General features: G+C 42.6%; 1 protein-coding gene across 1 annotated transcript; it reads left to right on the forward strand.

Annotated features, from left to right (window-relative positions):
• Positions 1-11484: 11484 nt before the first annotated feature.
• Positions 11485-12264, forward strand: LOC145656578 (vang-like protein 2). The gene is made up of 2 exons (XM_081709738.1): positions 11485-11684; positions 11919-12264. The coding sequence occupies exons 1-2, from the start codon at positions 11614-11616 to the stop codon at positions 12100-12102; spliced, it is 255 nt and encodes an 84-aa protein (XP_081565864.1). The 5' UTR covers positions 11485-11613; the 3' UTR covers positions 12103-12264.
• Positions 12265-19501: the final 7237 nt, after the last annotated feature.

Raw genomic sequence — 19501 nt, forward strand, 5'->3', positions numbered from 1 at the left:
TGTCAGGCCATTTATGTTCAGATGATTTTAACAACATTGTGCTGTTGTAGAAATTGGGACCTGATGGCTTTAGCGATGTTTCCACAGATGGAAGAACCTGTTAGAAAAGACCATCTCCTCGGCCTCTGGAGGCAGTGAAGCCACCAAGCAAGGATCAACAGCTATCCCAACTGACCAATCAGAAGCCTACATGCATACTGGTGGGCAGGGTTATGTGGGAGGACGAGCTAAAATGGCTGATGCTGCTCTTCAAGATGGTAAGAATTTGTTACACTCCGTTACACAGTCATTGTTGCACTATGATAGTTAAACAGTATATTTCTGGTGGTGGTGGTGGTGGTGTTTTTATAAATAGAATTTTAGCAGGCTCAGATATTTACCAACTTTTTTGCACCCTTTGTGTTCTGCCAGTCAGGACACTAAGACTGTTGATCCTTGGATCCTTGGATCCTTTAGAGGCTGCCAGTCAGAAGCAGAAAATGACATCATTGTCCTCACAGCAAGAAGGGCAGGAGATGCCTTGCCAGTCACCAAAAGGCCGTTCACACCTGGAGATGCTGAGGCATGAAACGAGGCCCTGCCAATCACGAGCAAGCATACGGCAGCGCATGATAAAAAATGTGGATGGAATCTTTCAATCAATGAAGGGGCTGATGAAAAACCTGCATCAGCTTAGGGTAAAGTGGATATATTACTCACGCTCTCTCAAACACACACACACACTATCATTGCAGCTAGCTAGCACTTTCATGTTATGTTTTAAAAGAATGGCTTTGTGCACTTGTGAGATCCTGGTTAACTCCTTGTTTTCATTTTCATAGGAGATTGAAGCAGACCACTGTAGACTGCTCACAATGGTGAGAAAAAAGTCACCTGTCAGTCAGTTCAGATGACACCATCCATGGGTCTTCCTCCATTATCAGGACACCATCTATTTATCTTGGGTCGAGCGATGGTAAGTGTGTCAAAGAAGCCATTTATAAATACTGGGGCTAAACCTGTTTAATGCTGTACCACAATTCTTTTTGATTGTACCAAACAAAAAGATCTAGTCTGGAATCACTAGAATAATTTGGGGTTGAGTTTAAATGGAGCACACAGTTGAATATTAAAACATCACCGCAGATCTTGGGTCTTGCTATTGCCAGACTGAAAACTGGCCTTCAAACCTGTAGCAATTCCCAATTTTAACTTTAAGAATTTTATGTATTTATTTGAATAATGTTTAGTATTGATTTTGGAGTTGATGTAATTATGTTGCTTATGGTGTACTACCCCTGCAGACTGTGGCAATTGTATGGTCATCTTTCCAACCTGTTTAGGTAACGAAGAAGGGCCAACAGAACCAGTTCAGCCCAAGATCCATTCTACAGGATTTTGATTTATTACACGAGACATTGTAAAGAGTTTTACTTACACATTTGAAACATGAACACACACATACTAAGGGTGTGGCATTCCTGCCATTTCATACATCCTGTGTAGCTCTTTACTAGAATCCCAGCATGCCTTTCTCCTGGGAGAAACCTGCAAATATTGTATTGTCTGCAACTGAGAAGAGAGACAGGACAGACGAACCTTCAGCTCATGCACCGAGTTGGAATAAAAAGCATTCAAATGAAAGTCCAGATATGTGAGGTGTTTTTTTTTTATTAGGTAAAGCTAAAGTTGGAACAAGGGAACTGAGGTGACAGTTTAAAAAAAAAATTAGTCAGTGAAGATGAAGAAATGGAACTAAAATGAGACTGAAAATGTATGGCTGAGGAAATGAATCTGCCCATTAAAGGGACCCCCCCCAAGCACTTTACCCAATACATGTATGTTAATACTCACTCACGTCATCAGTGACAAACTGGCAACCCAACAGGTACCATTTTGCTCGAGGACCCATAATCAGCCCATGTCAACTTGACCCAAGATTGTGGCTCTCTTCGCCTTATGGAATGTGTGGATGGGTGACTTAAACAAATTCAGGTTCTTTTTCACTGGGACCCCTGCAAGACACATGGGCTCCAAGAGAGTATTTTGCATTAATATCATCATATGTCTATGTTGTATCCTTTATTTTATAAATTAACACTATGCGAGAGCAAAGAATAAAGAGTGTGGAAGGAGTTTATTTTATTTCTTTAAGCGTTCTACAGAATAGAAAATAAAGGTTTGGCCTCTCTTTACGCACAATGGATAAGGCAGGGCGTACTGGGATTGCCATTGTGTTGTGGCAAGACATCATCTTCACTGCTCATTACTGTATACTTATTTGTGCAGCCCTGTTCTGGACTGACTCCTGTCAACATTGCAGGGAACAAAAAGGAACATATTTGTTGTCTGATATCATGTCATTACCTATGAAGGGGCACCTTCTGTGTAGTGTAAATACTGTGAAGCTCGTCCCTCACCTCTTGAAATGGCTCAGTGATGCCAGGGTTGGTTTTTGACACATATGAAAGGATTTATACTTTGATCTGTTAAGATGTTGGTAGAAGTGGCTCCTTTACACTGACTCCAGTTTGGCCTTTGTTGTATAATGGCTAATGTTATGGTTCAAAAAAGAATGAAACTGTCCAAGATCAGTGTTAAGGACCAGGTTCTACCTTAATCTAGCTGCATCTGGATGCTAATAGCCTAATGCTAGATTATGCCATCACATTTCCCTTTTATAAACTAACCTGTGAAAGGGAGAAGGAAGAATGGCCCTCTATCCTGTGTGGCTTTCCCACTCCCATGTGTTGGGACTGTTTTGAGGGTCGTTGGTGTAATTGGATTTTGGGGTGAATGTGGACCGGGCTTTGACAATTGACAAAATGTATAGAGCGGCTGGTCCATTTTTGGCTTTGTATGCAAGCATCAAGATTTCAAATCTGATGTGGTCAGTTACTTCATACTGCCAATGAAGTGAGCGCAGCAGTGGAGTGACATATGAATTTAGGAAGATTGAAGACCAGTGATGCAGCTGCATTATGGACAAGTTGTAGAGGGCTGATGGCTCTTAGAGGAAGACCAGCAAGTAGCGAGTTGCAGTAGTTTAGCTTTGAGATTACAAAAGACTGCACAATTACCTGGGCAGCTTCCTGTGAAAGAAAGGGCCGAATCCTTCGTATGCTACAAAGGAGAAATCTGCAAGACCAGGTCAGATTTGAAATATGAGTAGAGAATGACAACTGGTTGTCCAAAGTTATGCCCAGGCTACGAGCAGCTTCAGATAGTGATACCAGGGAGTTCTCGATGTACATAAGCTTGGCTTTACTGGGGTTGAGCCTCAAGTGGTGGCTGTCATCCATGACACAATGTCAGTCAAGCATGCTGAGATAAGTCTGGAGACCTGCGTATCGGAGGGTGGGAAAGAAAGAAATAATTGGGTGTCATCAGCATAGCAGTGGTAGGAAAAGCCATGAGAAGATATTACATCACCAAGAGAACAGGTATACAAAGAGAAGAGGGCCTAATACTGAGCCCTGGGGGACACCAGAGGAGAGTCTACATGGATTGGAAGTGGATCCTTTCCATGTTACCTAAATGGACTGAAAACATTTCCATGCAGAGCCAGTCACACCAAGGCTGGAGAGAACAGAGAGGAGAATGTTGTGGTTTACTGTGTCAAAGGCTGCTGAAAGGTCCAGAAGAATCAGGACAGAAGACAGTTTGGCAGCTTTAGCAGCATAAAGATTCGCAGTCACTGCTATGAGGGCTGTTGAATGTGCTGGATTGTAGCCAGACTGATGGGGATCATGCAGCTACTTCTGTGTGAGGAAACCAGATAATGAATTGTAAACTTCTCGTTCAAGGGCTTTTGAGAGGAAAGAGAGAAGTGATACTGGTCTGTAACTGGTTATGTTGGTGCTGTTGAGTGTGGCATTCTTGAGGATTGGTACCACCCTGGTGGTTCTGAATGCAGAATGCAGATCTCTTGAGATCGTCTAGAACAGAGTGGAGGCAATGGGATCCAGCGGACATGTCGGATTGCTGGAAGTCAGGAGTTGAAGAGTTTTTCTGAGCAGAGAGGGGAAAAAGAAGCCAGAGAGTTGGATGTACAGGAATGAACACTGGCTGGAAGAATGGGAACAGAGGAAAAGGACCGGCGGATTGCTGCAACCTTCTCCTCAAAGAAGAGGATCAGACAAGGTTCAGACAAGAAGCCTTGAATTAACAGAATCTAAGGCAAAAATAATTAAACTCAGAGCCTACCATACCCAATCAGAGAATGATCCCGGAGAAAAACCCAAAGGACTACAGGCCATCTTTTGCGCCATGCAGTTTACGTTAGCTGTCCTAATTCTCTAGGATCGCTTTCTAAATACAACGCTGCTGTATTGAAGGTGGCCCGCAACCCAGATAACAGTCGGTCAACGATCAATAAAGAATCAAATCTACAAAAAAAAAAAAAAAATGAAGCTGAAGCAGGCGGTTAAATAATGACCTAAACTATGATCTGAAGTAGTATGGTAGAATAGGGTGAACAACGATTGAAAGCTGTATATTCGGTGAGTGATAACCTGTAGAATATTGAGGAAAGGGATCGGGAGTTTGGGACGGCGGGGCGACACAAGGAACATGGGGGAGGAGAAGTGTTGGCATGGGGCGTAGTCGGTGTAGTAGCCACGGTTTGAATGAAGGAGACGGAAATATGTGTTTCTGTGAATAACAGATGAGTAGCTGTTCCCGCAGGCAAAACGGGAAAACGGAGTGGAATTGTTTGGTTTAGGGAAGGTGCACGGCCAAAGGAACAGACAAGAAAGTGCGACGAGTACGCCTGTTGTCTAATAGTGAGTGTAAAGAAACGTGGCGTTAAAACTGCTCAAGCGTATAAGAGTGAGGATAAATTATATGCTTAGGTGAAACAATATTATGCATGCCGTAATGGAAAGTAAAGCATACGTTTTATGCTCTCTCCATGATCCTTAACGCTCTTCATTTGGATGGTTTTCCAGCCGAATAGCTCTGATTCGCAAGTGTCTGGGTGATGAATGATAGTATTCACACACGCAGCGGGGCTCAAGGCATTGAACCAACGCATAGTGGAAGAGTTGGGAACGGATCATGGATTTTACATTGCACTGATCTTAAGATGTAACGTATTGCCTTTAAGGATTACTTTCTTTATTTCCATAGAACTGGGCAGTGTTTTGCAAAATTTCACGACGTGGATGTTGAAAAGTGCATTTTATTCCAGTCTGGAAAACCCCTGCGCTTGGATTTTCTTTGTGCCGCAAGGTCCTTAGCATTCGGATGTAGCCCCTCGCAAAGAAAGGCAAGTCGCCTAATTTTTGTAGTCTTTTTTCCCCTCACAGCGAATTGAGGGAACGACGCCTGTCTTCGCTTTGTGTTTTTCACCTTTTAACTTTTGGAGCCAAGTAAAACTCATTTTAAGCGTCGCATTGTCCTGTCCGCGTCGCTGTGCTCTAAGCCTGCAGTAATTTAATAGTTCTTGGCGTATTGGTGGATAGGGTTATTGGAATACGGTGAACTCGGTGCTGACATGCAAACAAAATGGAACCGGATTGATGAACCCTGCTGGGTATTCTTTCATTTCCTTTGTGTGGAGTCTCGTCAAATTGTTTCTTAAACCCAAATACTTGATTTCAATAAAATAATTCTTAATGTTTTCACTCATTTCACTTGTTTATTGTTTTGGTGGCTTGAAGTGCATGTTTTAATGTATGCTTACAGCAGTAATCTTTGTATCAGTAGACGCAAACTGTTTCCACCATACCTTATTGCAGTCTTCATTGGAAAATGGGTTTGGCTACGATTTAATCCTTAGCTCGCCTAACTCCAGTAAACGCGAGAGAGAACCGATACTGTGTGTCAAGCAGCGACTTAAGTTGTTGCAAAAGCTGGGATGTAGATAGTCCTGGTTATGTATTTACAATCGAACACCAACTTAAACTTTTCTTAAATGTAGGTGCGGCGTAAACTGCCTTAGATTCATGGATATTTTGATTACTGTACCAAACTTGGTCCAGTCCCAGCATTCGAGCTTTTCAATGAAGGCCTCTAAGCCTCGGCCTGTCTTTGCGTGGGTGTTGGGGGCGCCCTGAGTACCTCCCCTGCAATTCTTGTCCACTGTTACTCTGAGGCATTTAGGCCTTACCCTGTGCAGACAATGATCCGCTGAGCTGGTTACGTCGCTTGGCGACAAGTAATTTGAGATCACTGTTGATGGTTTACACCTACCTACAAAATGACAATGGGTCAAAAAAAAAATGCATTGTTTCCAAACCACAGAATAATGCAAAGAAAACACATTCATGGTACTAATGTTTTAACTTAGGATTAGTTAAGAAATCAGTATTTGGTGGAATATCTCAGATTTTGATTGCAGCTTGTTCATGCATCTTCAAGTGTTCTCCACCAGTCTTTCACACTGCTTGTTAAATAAGCTTTGATTACCTAATCAGAATCTCATTAAATACAAAGAGCTGTACATGTGGTGGAATTCAACAGACTGTGGAATTGAAATCATTGCCAAATGCAGAGATACTGATTGGGACTGATCTCTTAATTTTCTTCGAGAGTTATGTTTTTATATATGAGTTTTTATTCTAACCTTTATTATAAAATGCATGGGGTTATGGTCCCATTCTATTCTGTTCAAACGTAGGCCTACTGTTTTTACAATTCCTGTGAGAAGCGTGTGTGTGTGAGAGAATCCAAGAGCCCCTATTTGAGATTGATGCGTGGCATGTGTTGGGAGTCTGCCCTCGACAAATGGTATCCTTGACTGTATTACCAGTTTTGTAAACAATCCCTGACAAGTGGATGAGTAAGAAGTGCATGCACACAGACACAGCAGAAAGAGGAGGTCTGTGTTTTTGGCTTCCTAATCAGGAAAGCTTGCGTTCCCTTCATATACAGCCAATCAGAGAGAAGGGGACAGACATTTAGAAATAGAAAGTGAGGAAAGTTGTGGTTCTTCATTAAAGGAATTGGATTAAGAGTCACTATTCTTAAGAATGTGTTTAGTACCTACTCAGGCACACACAACAGCTTCTTCAATGACAGTTGCTGCTGTTATTTTAGAGCTGACCACACACACAGACCCAGGTAAACATACGAACAGCTCACTGACATATTTTTGCTCTCCCCAGAAATAGGGTTGTGTGGTTAAAGGTCATGTAACCATAGAAACCTAGCCCCCACACTGTTCACTGCTCCTGTACCCTCTTATTCATTCCTTTGGTAAGAGCCAAGCTTGGTAACCCTGGAGATGATGGGAGATGGCTGGTGTGTGTGTGTGTGTGTGTGTGTGTGTGTGTGTGTGTGTGTGTGTGTGTGTGTGTGTGTGTGTGTGTGTGTGTGTGTGTGTGTGTGTGTGTGTGTGTGTGTGTGTGAGAGTGATGAGACCTTGTGGTGAGTGAGAAGTGTGAAAGTACCGATTCACAAAGTTGTTGAACGATGAGCCTGTTTTTGTAAATTGCTTCCTTAGGGTGAAAAACATTTAATACCTTGAAGGTGAAGTGGTGTGTAATGCTATTTTCTGGTTTGTTCATTATTCTTGCACAGTTCAATTAATAGATGAAGACTACAACCTTTGTTTCAATTTTCAGTGTGTATTCAAGATGTTCATTTTCAAAATGTGACTCAATTTTATACTATCACTGTTCTGGGACATTAATGGATTCATTGAAATATATAAAAACAGATCTTTATAGATCTCTACATATTATGGTGTTGCTCTGATTTTATATGCACTTGTTCATTCTGAATGAGAACAGATTGTAGTGAAATTGTGGGCACTTGTAGCTCACCTTTAAGAGCAGATAGAGCTTTGTGCTGACACCACCAGTCTTTGGTTTGATTAACAGGGAGCGTGTTCACTCTGAGATGTGTTGCTCTGGATTATGGTATTTGCTTTAAAGGTATACTTATTACTCTTCCTCCCTCAGGTTAGTCCTCCTCCTCCTCTTCAGCCTTCAAAATAGATTCTCTCAGGAGTAAGGTTGAACTGCTGCAGCTGCCGCTGGCTCTATCCTCTAAATCTATCTCAGAGCGCAAAACTCAACTGGGCATAGCAACAAAATGTTCCAGGAGGCGGAGCTGGGGTCCACAAACCCCGCCCACTGGCCCCAGACATGGACAACGAGTCACAGTACTCAGGCTACTCCTACAAGTCCTCCCATTCCCGTAGCTCTCGCAAGCACAGGTGCGTATGCCATTTCCCGACATTCTTCCCTTTTGCCTAAATGTGGGTGGGCATTGATGTTTTGTCTAGAACATACAAATGTGAATGTACACTACTGCAAACACTGAGGGTACCACCGTATCGTTATTTAACGATTATCCATTTTATGTTGCTTTATGTACCAACTTGGAGTATACTGTGTATATAAATGTTTATATACATCTGTGTGCGCATGCGTGTGTGGTGGTGTTTCAGGGATCGGAGAGACAGGCACCGCTCTAAGAGCAGGGACAGCAGAGGGGACAAATCGGTCACTATCCAGGCTCCTGGAGAGGCCCTGCTGGACACAGAGTCCACACGTGGAGATGATCGAGTCCATGTTTTCACTTCATACCTCCTCCAGCCTGGAAAACCATTCCACTATAGCTTCAGACCATAAAAAGTCTATAGTGCTTCAAAATATGAATGATTGACTTTTTTTTTTTTTTTTACTGAAATGTTGGACTGGGCATCTCATGTCTCCTCATGCAGTGTCAGAAATTTTGCTCTAAAATCTCGCAGTACACATATACGCAACACGCGTATAAAAACAACCAATAGGGAACAGCCTGCCATAGCTCACATGCCAACTACAAATAACAGTGGTATAGCAAAATGAGCATGAAGTATGTGGGACACAAAAATATTTTGTGCAGTTGTGGCAGCAGATAGAATGCCTTTTTGATGTCACATTTTTGTGACAAAAGCACAATATCTTAATGATCTAGCATGATAGTTTCCAGAAAATCTGTATCATGTAGTCCGATATTGAGAACAACTATCGATGGAGCACTGTGCCATGGAGTTTGGTCAAGGTTTCAGATGCATCGTCTTGTACAGTTTGAAATGCAAAACAATGTTTAAGACTGCTGGAATTGCACAGTGCAAAGGCAGGTTGGGGTGAGTACCAATGTTAGCTGGCATGCTTTTGTTGTAGACTTGATGGCCGATTCATTGTCTTTTTTCCAAGTCAAGCTTCCACACATTCACACTTGACACTGTAACCTCATCAGCATGGTATGTTACTCTACAAGTCAAGTTTTCAGAACCAACTGATGGTGAATGACATCTCAAAACTATTCTTGAACGTACTTTTTCAGATTTGAATTCCTTACTGAGAAGTTTGAAAGAACTTAGGAGTCGTTGTTGAGTTAAAAAAAAATGTGTCTGGAGTGTGAATGGCCATCATAACTTGCATTTTTCATCGGAGCCTTGCTCACTAAAGCTGTTATTTTAACTAAGCCTACTCGCTGGTTGAGTTAGCTAGACAGGCAAGCTTGTTAAGGTTTAATTCCCGAAGTTTGGGCCCTGCTGTCGGCTTGAATGTCAACACGTAGCCCCCAGGAGAGAGAGTTTCGCCTGTGAGCTAAGAAAGGGGGAGAGAGACAAGTACTCATGCATGTGAGCACACAGCTAGACAACATGGAAAAAAGACACCCAACATGCAGCAGGAGTGGCTAAAGCCATACAGAAAACATGAGTACATGAGAAAGTGTTTTTCATGAATATAGTGGAGTGTTCTGATAACAATTTGGTTTGTTTATTTCATAGAGCTTCAAATATTGCATTGATGGAACCAAATAGACATTTAGGAGGAATTTGCCATACTTGCCATACGTCCTTCGCCATATGCATTCTTGCATTTTTCTCTTTGCTGTTTTCTGTTATAGTCATAAATTCTACATATATTTATTGAGAAAATCCTTTAAAGAGGCGCATGTCCATCATCACGTTTTATTTGTTTGGCTTTTTTTTTGGTGTTAGATTCACTATTGTAAACAAAATTATTTAACACTGCTTGTTAAATAAGCTTTGATTACCTAATCAGAATCTCATTAAATACAAAGAGCTGTACATGTGGTGGAATTCAACAGACTGTGGAATTGAAATCATTGCCAAATGCAGAGATACTGATTGGGACTGATCTCTTAATTTTCTTCGAGAGTTATGTTTTTATATATGAGTTTTTATTCTAACCTTTATTATAAAATGCATGGGGTTATGGTCCCATTCTATTCTGTTCAAACGTAGGCCTACTGTTTTTACAATTCCTGTGAGAAGCGTGTGTGTGTGAGAGAATCCAAGAGCCCCTATTTGAGATTGATGCGTGGCATGTGTTGGGAGTCTGCCCTCGACAAATGGTATCCTTGACTGTATTACCAGTTTTGTAAACAATCCCTGACAAGTGGGTGAGTAAGAAGTGCATGCACACAGACACAGCAGAAAGAGGAGGTCTGTGTTTTTGGCTTCCTAATCAGGAAAGCTTGCGTTCCCTTCATATACAGCCAATCAGAGAGAAGGGGACAGACATTTAGAAATAGAAAGTGAGGAAAGTTGTGGTTCTTCATTAAAGGAATTGGATTAAGAGTCACTATTCTTAAGAATGTGTTTAGTACCTACTCAGGCACACACAGCAGCTTCTTCAATGACAGTTGCTGCTGTTATTTTAGAGCTGACCACACACACAGACCCAGGTAAACATACGAACAGCTCACTGACATATTTTTGCTCTCCCCAGAAATAGGGTTGTGTGGTTAAAGGTCATGTAACCATAGAAACCTAGCCCCCACACTGTTCACTGCTCCTGTACCCTCTTATTCATTACTTTGGTAAGAGCCAAGCTTGGTAACCCTGGAGATGATGGGAGATGGCTGGTGTGTGTGTGTGTGTGTGTGTGTGTGTGTGTGTGTGTGTGTGTGTGTGTGTGTGAGAGTGATGAGACCTTGTGGTGAGTGTGAGAATTGTGAAAGTACCGATTCACAAAGTTGTTGAACGATGAGCCTGTTTTTGTAAATTGCTTCCTTAGGGTGAAAAACATTTAATACCTTGAAGGTGAAGTGGTGTGTAATGCTATTTTCTGGTTTGTTCATTATTCTTGCACAGTTCAATTAATAGATGAAGACTACAACCTTTGTTTCAATTTTCAGTGTGTATTCAAGATGTTCATTTTCAAAATGTGACTCAATTTTATACTATCACTGTTCTGGGACATTAATGGATTCATTGAAATATATAAAAACAGATCTTTATAGATCTCTACATATTATGGTGTTGCTCTGATTTTATATGCACTTGTTCATTCTGAATGAGAACAGATTGTAGTGAAATTGTGGGCACTTGTAGCTCACCTTTAAGAGCAGATAGAGCTTTGTGCTGACACCACCAGTCTTTGGTTTGATTAACAGGGAGCGTGTTCACTCTGAGATGTGTTGCTCTGGATTATGGTATTTGCTTTAAAGGTATACTTATTACTCTTCCTCCCTCAGGTTAGTCCTCCTCCTCCTCTTCAGCCTTCAAAATAGATTCTCTCAGGAGTAAGGTTGAACTGCTGCAGCTGCCGCTGGCTCTATCCTCTAAATCTATCTCAGAGCGCAAAACTCAACTGGGCATAGCAACAAAATGTTCCAGGAGGCGGAGCTGGGGTCCACAAACCCCGCCCACTGGCCCCAGACATGGACAACGAGTCACAGTACTCGGGCTACTCCTACAAGTCCTCCCATTCCCGTAGCTCTCGCAAGCACAGGTGCGTATGCCATTTCCCGACATTCTTCCCTTTTGCCTAAATGTGGGTGGGCATTGATGTTTTGTCTAGAACATACAAATGTGAATGTACACTACTGCAAACACTGAGGGTACCACCGTATCGTTATTTAACGATTATCCATTTTATGTTGCTTTATGTACCAACTTGGAGTATACTGTGTATATAAATGTTTATATACATCTGTGTGCGCATGCGTGTGTGGTGGTGTTTCAGGGATCGGAGAGACAGGCACCGCTCTAAGAGCAGGGACAGCAGAGGGGACAAATCGGTCACTATCCAGGCTCCTGGAGAGGCCCTGCTGGACACAGAGTCCACACGTGGAGATGATCGAGTCCATGTTTTCACTTCATACCTCCTCCAGCCTGGAAAACCATTCCACTATAGCTTCAGACCATAAAAAGTCTATAGTGCTTCAAAATATGAATGATTGACTTTTTTTTTTTTTTTTACTGAAATGTTGGACTGGGCATCTCATGTCTCCTCATGCAGTGTCAGAAATTTTGCTCTAAAATCTCGCAGTACACATATACGCAACACGCGTATAAAAACAACCAATAGGGAACAGCCTGCCATAGCTCACATGCCAACTACAAATAACAGTGGTATAGCAAAATGAGCATGAAGTATGTGGGACACAAAAATATTTTGTGCAGTTGTGGCAGCAGATAGAATGCCTTTTTGATGTCACATTTTTGTGACAAAAGCACAATATCTTAATGATCTAGCATGATAGTTTCCAGAAAATCTGTATCATGTAGTCCGATATTGAGAACAACTATCGATGGAGCACTGTGCCATGGAGTTTGGTCAAGGTTTCAGATGCATCGTCTTGTACAGTTTGAAATGCAAAACAATGTTTAAGACTGCTGGAATTGCACAGTGCAAAGGCAGGTTGGGGTGAGTACCAATGTTAGCTGGCATGCTTTTGTTGTAGACTTGATGGCCGATTCATTGTCTTTTTTCCAAGTCAAGCTTCCACACATTCACACTTGACACTGTAACCTCATCAGCATGGTATGTTACTCTACAAGTCAAGTTTTCAGAACCAACTGATGGTGAATGACATCTCAAAACTATTCTTGAACGTACTTTTTCAGATTTGAATTCCTTACTGAGAAGTTTGAAAGAACTTAGGAGTCGTTGTTGAGTTAAAAAAAAATGTGTCTGGAGTGTGAATGGCCATCATAACTTGCATTTTTCATCGGAGCCTTGCTCACTAAAGCTGTTATTTTAACTAAGCCTACTCGCTGGTTGAGTTAGCTAGACAGGCAAGCTTGTTAAGGTTTAATTCCCGAAGTTTGGGCCCTGCTGTCGGCTTGAATGTCAACACGTAGCCCCCAGGAGAGAGAGTTTCGCCTGTGAGCTAAGAAAGGGGGAGAGAGACAAGTACTCATGCATGTGAGCACACAGCTAGACAACATGGAAAAAAGACACCCAACATGCAGCAGGAGTGGCTAAAGCCATACAGAAAACATGAGTACATGAGAAAGTGTTTTTCATGAATATAGTGGAGTGTTCTGATAACAATTTGGTTTGTTTATTTCATAGAGCTTCAAATATTGCATTGATGGAACCAAATAGACATTTAGGAGGAATTTGCCATACTTGCCATACGTCCTTCGCCATATGCATTCTTGCATTTTTCTCTTTGCTGTTTTCTGTTATAGTCATAAATTCTACATATATTTATTGAGAAAATCCTTTAAAGAGGCGCATGTCCATCATCACGTTTTATTTGTTTGGCTTTTTTTTTGGTGTTAGATTCACTATTGTAAACAAAATTACTTTTTTTGCATTTGATGTTGATATCGTTATGGCAGGATTTAGTGGAGGTACTGGTGTCTATATTAGATGATTAAATACACCGCACCAGCAGTTCTGAATCTTTGTGTTAAATAATCTATGCTGATTGTCACGATCAGTCCCTTCCATGTTCCGTGTTTTCCATGTCTTGTGTTTTGTTCCGTTCCACGGTTTCATTTTGTCCTCACACTGATTGCGTACACCTGTCCCTCGTTTCTAGTTCATGTATTTAAACCCTGCTGTGTGCCTTGGTCGTGGCTGCCTGTACACGGGCATCTCGTCGTTCCCGGAAGAAGCAGGGTCACGTTTATTTTGATAACGACGAGATCCCAGGTAAGCGTCTACCCGTCTTGACCAACGCTGCAGGGGGGAGCAGCCTGCAGCGGAAGACGTGAAACCACGGAAACAGGGAGTCCAGGAGGGTGGCCAATCGTGACATTATTACACTCAGGAATTAAAAAAAATATATTGTAGCATCCCATGAAATGTGATCTTTCACACATAATGAGAGCAGTTGGCAATGAACTAAAACTCAATTAAATATATCAACTTCCCCTTAAGCCTCTCATATACTCCACATTTAGGAACAAGCCTACTCCTACACAATAAGCAGTGCGGTATATGAAAAGAGCAGGCGTATCAAATAAACAGAGCAACATGGTTAAGGTCCAGCCAGATATGTAAATGTCTGCCAGAACATCCAGTGTGTGTCTGCCGTTCGGTCAAAACTGGATCAGTCCAGAGGCCGCCCCGTCAGATCTCTTTTGAACAAAACAGTGGTCGAAATGCTGTTGAGAACAGTTTTACAGTTACAACAACAGAAAAAAGACTCAAATATATGCTGGATGGTTTATTCATTAAGGGAGAAAGCTGTCTCTCTTGTGAAGGATTTGCCACAGAGACCTGGGCATGTGGTATGGTCTCTGCACGGTGCCGTCGTTACGCTCCAGACCCTCCACTAGAGGAGACAGAAACATCACAGTGGAAATAAAAACAATATAGTCCTGATGATTGGCATATGTGTAGTAGCTTGAGAGTGAAATGTGTGTGTGAGTGTGTGTGAAGGATTACTCCATAGATCCCTTTATGTGCTCGACTGTTTCATAAACGGAAGCGAATCCAGGGAGAGAGAAGTCTGGAGGAACGTCCTGCCAGTCAAAGCTAGGCAGACATCTCCCTAGTTCTGGGTGGAGGGAGAGACAGAAAATAATATGACTAACAATTAAACCTGCTGACTTATCACTGCAGGTATAAGTACTTTCCTGGTGGTTTGGTTATGTTTTGGTACATAGCATAGTCAAACTGTTACAAAACAGAATGGACAAATAGACAGGTAGTTGTGTAATCCTGCTGTCTGTACCTGGTTTACTTGGGGTGTAGAAATATGGACAAAGCTCTTGATTGAGGATGTCTTGGACACTCTGTAGTGGAAATGCATGTGAAAATCTCATTAACATGCAGAATGCTATGTATGCACAAATGCTATGTATGCGTGAGTGGCTAAGCCAATGCATGAATTACATGTACAAAGAGTTGCATATTGCAAAGACTTTTGATACGACAAATTCTGTTCTGTCAAGAGTGAGGTGAAGGTTTATTTCTCAGAGATGAAGCTGGTTACATTGCTTATTTGCAGTGTGAGGTTTTACCAATGTGGTTTGGGCGAGGTCAAGTCTAGGGTCACAATACTGCTGCTGAAAGAAGTCTTTAGGCAGGGCATTTGGGGCATACGCCTCTGGGGGCAACTTCCAGAACTCTGAAGGGCATTTTTTAACACAGACCTGCAAACCAACGCACAAACACACAGAGTGAAGGAGATCTTATTTGAGTAGCTAAACACAGTGTTGCTTTTTTTAATTTCTATCTACACTATTTACACATTGTTCATTGCATGATACAGCAAAAGGCTCCCAAACCAAGCAGCGAAAAGAGACCCAAGCCCCCAGAATTACAAACTGGCATTCACATATTACATGCTAAACTGTTTTGTAATAAATGAGTCTCATGTGCATATTTCTAAAAGGCTACTGACATACGTGTTTGGTTTCTGTACAATGTCAACAGGACATTTGTATGGAAATCTCACTTGAGTGGTTGGACACTGGAGACCCTCTAGAGTGGCGTCCATTTCTGTCGTTGCTCTGGCACACTTCAGAAGGTCAAAGTAGAGGACGTTTGGTTTGTCACTGAAACACGAGAGGATGCAGGAAACAAATGCAGCTTGACACATGAATATTAGCCAATTAAATAAACAATTTTTATTCAATTTTTTGAGTATGTGTATCAGGATTCAGTGCTGAAGAGTCACAACACTACCCAGCTAAGTGTTCTTTCTTCGAGGGTGAATTTGACAGGGGTAACCAATAAACTCTGCAGTGTTGTGACACTCCTAGACATGAGTTTGGACCCCTTGGTTTAGAGACAATCATTAAACACAAGTGATTTGATTGGTTCCACTTGTTGCTGTGCAGTGCCAATCATGAAAATCTTAAAGCTAAAGTCTAACCCATCTTGTCTTGTTGATGTTTCATGTTTCCACATGATTTGCACCTGCACAGCTCCATTGTAACCCTAGTCCGACTCACTAAAGTCCATTCGAAAGAATACTGACGGTGTTCCTTACATACTGGGTGTGCTGTTTTGGTATTCCTGTGAAGATATAAATACCAATCCAGTATGTGAGGGACTTACACATTGACTCCAGCTCCAAAAAACATCCCAGTGGAGTTCTGAGGCAACACGACATGACGAGAGTCTCCAAGCAGCCACGCTGTGTTAGAACCTCCGTTAGAAGGATATCTCACAAGCCATACATGGGTAAAACACCTTCCGCTTGAGCCCACAATAATAATGATTTTTTTCCCCAATGAAAGTATAGTTGGAAATGTTTCTTACCCAGGGAGCGAATAAGAATATAGGTGACAATGGCAGCCACAAAAATAATACAGCAGATAATGTCTGCACATCTCCTGAACAAAAACAAGAAATATTATTACACATTGGGCAGCTTCCTGTGAAAGAAAGGGCCGAATCCTTCGTATGCTACAAAGGAGAAATCTGCAAGACCAGGTCAGATTTGAAATATGAGTAGAGAATGACAACTGGTTGTCCAAAGTTATGCCCAGGCTACGAGCAGCTTCAGATAGTGATACCAGGGAGTTCTCGATGTACATAAGCTCGGCTTTACTGGGGTTGAGCCTCAAGTGGTGGCTGTCATCCATGACACAATGTCAGTCAAGCATGCTGAGATAAGTCTGGAGACCTGCGTATCGGAGGGTGGGAAAGAAAGAAATAATTGGGTGTCATCAGCATAGCAGTGGTAGGAAAAGCCATGAGAAGATATTACATCACCAAGAGAACAGGTATACAAAGAGAAGAGGGCCTAATACTGAGCCCTGGGGGACACCAGAGGAGAGTCTACATGGATTGGAAGTGGATCCTTTCCATGTTACCTGATAGGACTGAAAAAACTGGAATCAGATTGTGAGCTAAGAAAGGGGGAGAGAGACAAGTACTCATGCATGTGAGCACACAGCTAGACAACATGGAAAAAAGACACCCAACATGCACCCAACATGCAGCAAGAGTGGCTAAAGCCATACAGAAAACAGCGCATCTGGTAATGGGACATCCAATCACGGTACTAACCACACACAGTGTAATAGCATACGTGAACTCACAAGCCTTCGCCTTGACAGCACTAAGGCAACAGAGGATCAGCAAAATTTTGGAAGCACCACACATCACGTACACGCATGAACGAATCAACATGGCAGACATGATGGGAGGAGAAGAGCCTCATCAGTGCGAACAGGAAGTCAAAAAGCAGGAGAAGGTGAGACCAGACCTAGAAGGAGAACCAATTCCAGGAGCAGGGAACATGTTCACCGATGGATGTGGATTTAGAGGACCATACGGGGATATAAAAGCAGGGTGTGCAGTGGTGGCAGAAACACAGGGAGAAGTAGATGAATTTTGGCCGTTGAAAGCAGAAAGGCTGAAAGGTTAGCAATCAGCACAGCGAGCTGAGGTAATGGCAGTAGTGGAGGCCTTGAAGTTAGCAAAGGGCAAGGAAGTGAATATTTATACTGACTCTGCTTACACAGTAGGGGCAGCACGTGTGGAGCTAAGACAATGGATGAGAGCAGGGTTTAGGACAGCGGGAAACAAACCAATTAAACATGAGGCAGAAATGAGGGAGCTGGCAAAGGCCTTGCAGGGACCAGAAAGAGTAGCTATCATAAAGTGCAGGGGACATGTAGAGTATGTCAACAGTACAATCCCAAACCTACAATTAAGGTGGCACCCGGTAAGTATCCGTTGTCATTAACACCAGGGGAAGAGATAGTAAATGACTACACAGACATGGTGGACTCAGCACAGGGGTACACGTACGTATTGATGCGCGTAGACAACTACACAGGGTGGCCGGAAGCGTGGCCAACAAAACGGGAAGACAGTGCTTCAGTGGTAAAGTTCCTGGTGAACCAGTACATTCCTCACCATGGGTTTCCGAGAAAGGTGAGATCAGATAATGGCACTCATTTTACAGCGCGCAATTTGCAGGAGTTAGAGAAAATGCTGGGTCTGAAACATTCATTTGCGGCAGTGTATCATCCTCAGTCTCAAGGTAAGGTGGAAAGGATGAATCTAAATGTGAAAAACAAAGTGGCCAAAATCTGTGCACAGACAAAATTAAATTGGGTTGACGCCTTCCCTTTGGCATTAATGCAAATGAGATGTTCAGTAAATGCAACAACTGGTTTTACCCCTTTTGAATTGCAGACAGGTCGAGGATTTCCAGGACCCCACGGACCCTTAACAATAAATGAGAAAACAAAAACATCTCACACACACATCATACTTTAATGAATTGCAAAGTATCGTTTCAGCTTTCTCCACGCAGGAGGGGGACCGGACGGGGAGCAGACAGAGAAAATGGAGTGAGCCGAGGTGGACAGGTCCATTCCAGGTGACAGAAAGAACCAGCCACGCCGTAGGCCTGAAGGGTAAAGGGGAAACATGGTTTCATCTGAGCCAGTGCGCCGCCACAGTGTCACGGCAGAGGAGTCTGCAAGAGACAGCAAGGGACCTTTCTGAAACATCACCTAACTCACCTGACCCGGACGGGTCAGGTGTTCACTCCCACACAGAAGGGGCAGAATAATCCCCGGGAGCAAAAGGGTGAAGGTAGTCCACCCTTAGACCCCGAAGTAAGAAGAACAGAACACCAGTGATGACTTCTGGACAATTGTGTTGTTTGATTATTTGTTGGTGTATTGTGTTGTGTGTTTCCATTTACAGTTTGGTCACGCTTGGGTTAAATAATAGCATGGCAGTAGGAAAGGATTAAAACATTAAGAACAAGACGGTGAAGCAGAATGGGGGTAGAGATTGGTGGATGTGTAGCATGTGCAGCCACAAGACCCAGACTTATAACAACCCCGGCACCCCTATTCCCACAAAAAGACCCCAAGGGTTATGTGTGCATGATTGGCCTGACTAAGGAAAGAAACCCTAAGAATTGTGACACTTTGAGCGTTATTTTCCCCCCCATCAGTAACAGAACCAGAACAGGACTATTTTCACCCAAAAAGGGGGAGGGGAACTACACTTGCTTCGTTAGAAGTTCAAGCACACCTCAAGTACGCTTGGGGCACATCCCGGCGGTGTAACCGCACAGTCACTGGGAACGAGTCTGTGGGTTCATGGGCACGAGCAGGATTGTATGATTATTGTGGAAGGATGACTTTGGTTGTTAACATGCCAGAGAACTCGGAGGGGACATGCGCCATGGTCAGGTTAGCAGCTCCTTTATTACTGATAGGCAAAAAACTACACAGGGACCCGGTAACTGATGCAGCAAGACAGAAGCGAAAGGCAAACCATTTTGATTTAACAAGGAATACCCCCACATACATAGATGCAATAGAAATACCTCGTGGAGTTCCGGACAGGTATAAGTTAGCAGACCAGATAGCAGGGGGATTTGA

The sequence above is a fragment of the Electrophorus electricus genome, unplaced genomic scaffold, assembly GCF_041902795.1.
Source record: "Electrophorus electricus isolate QZ-2024a unplaced genomic scaffold, ASM4190279v1 Scaffold82, whole genome shotgun sequence".
NCBI lineage: Eukaryota > Metazoa > Chordata > Actinopteri > Gymnotiformes > Gymnotidae > Electrophorus > Electrophorus electricus.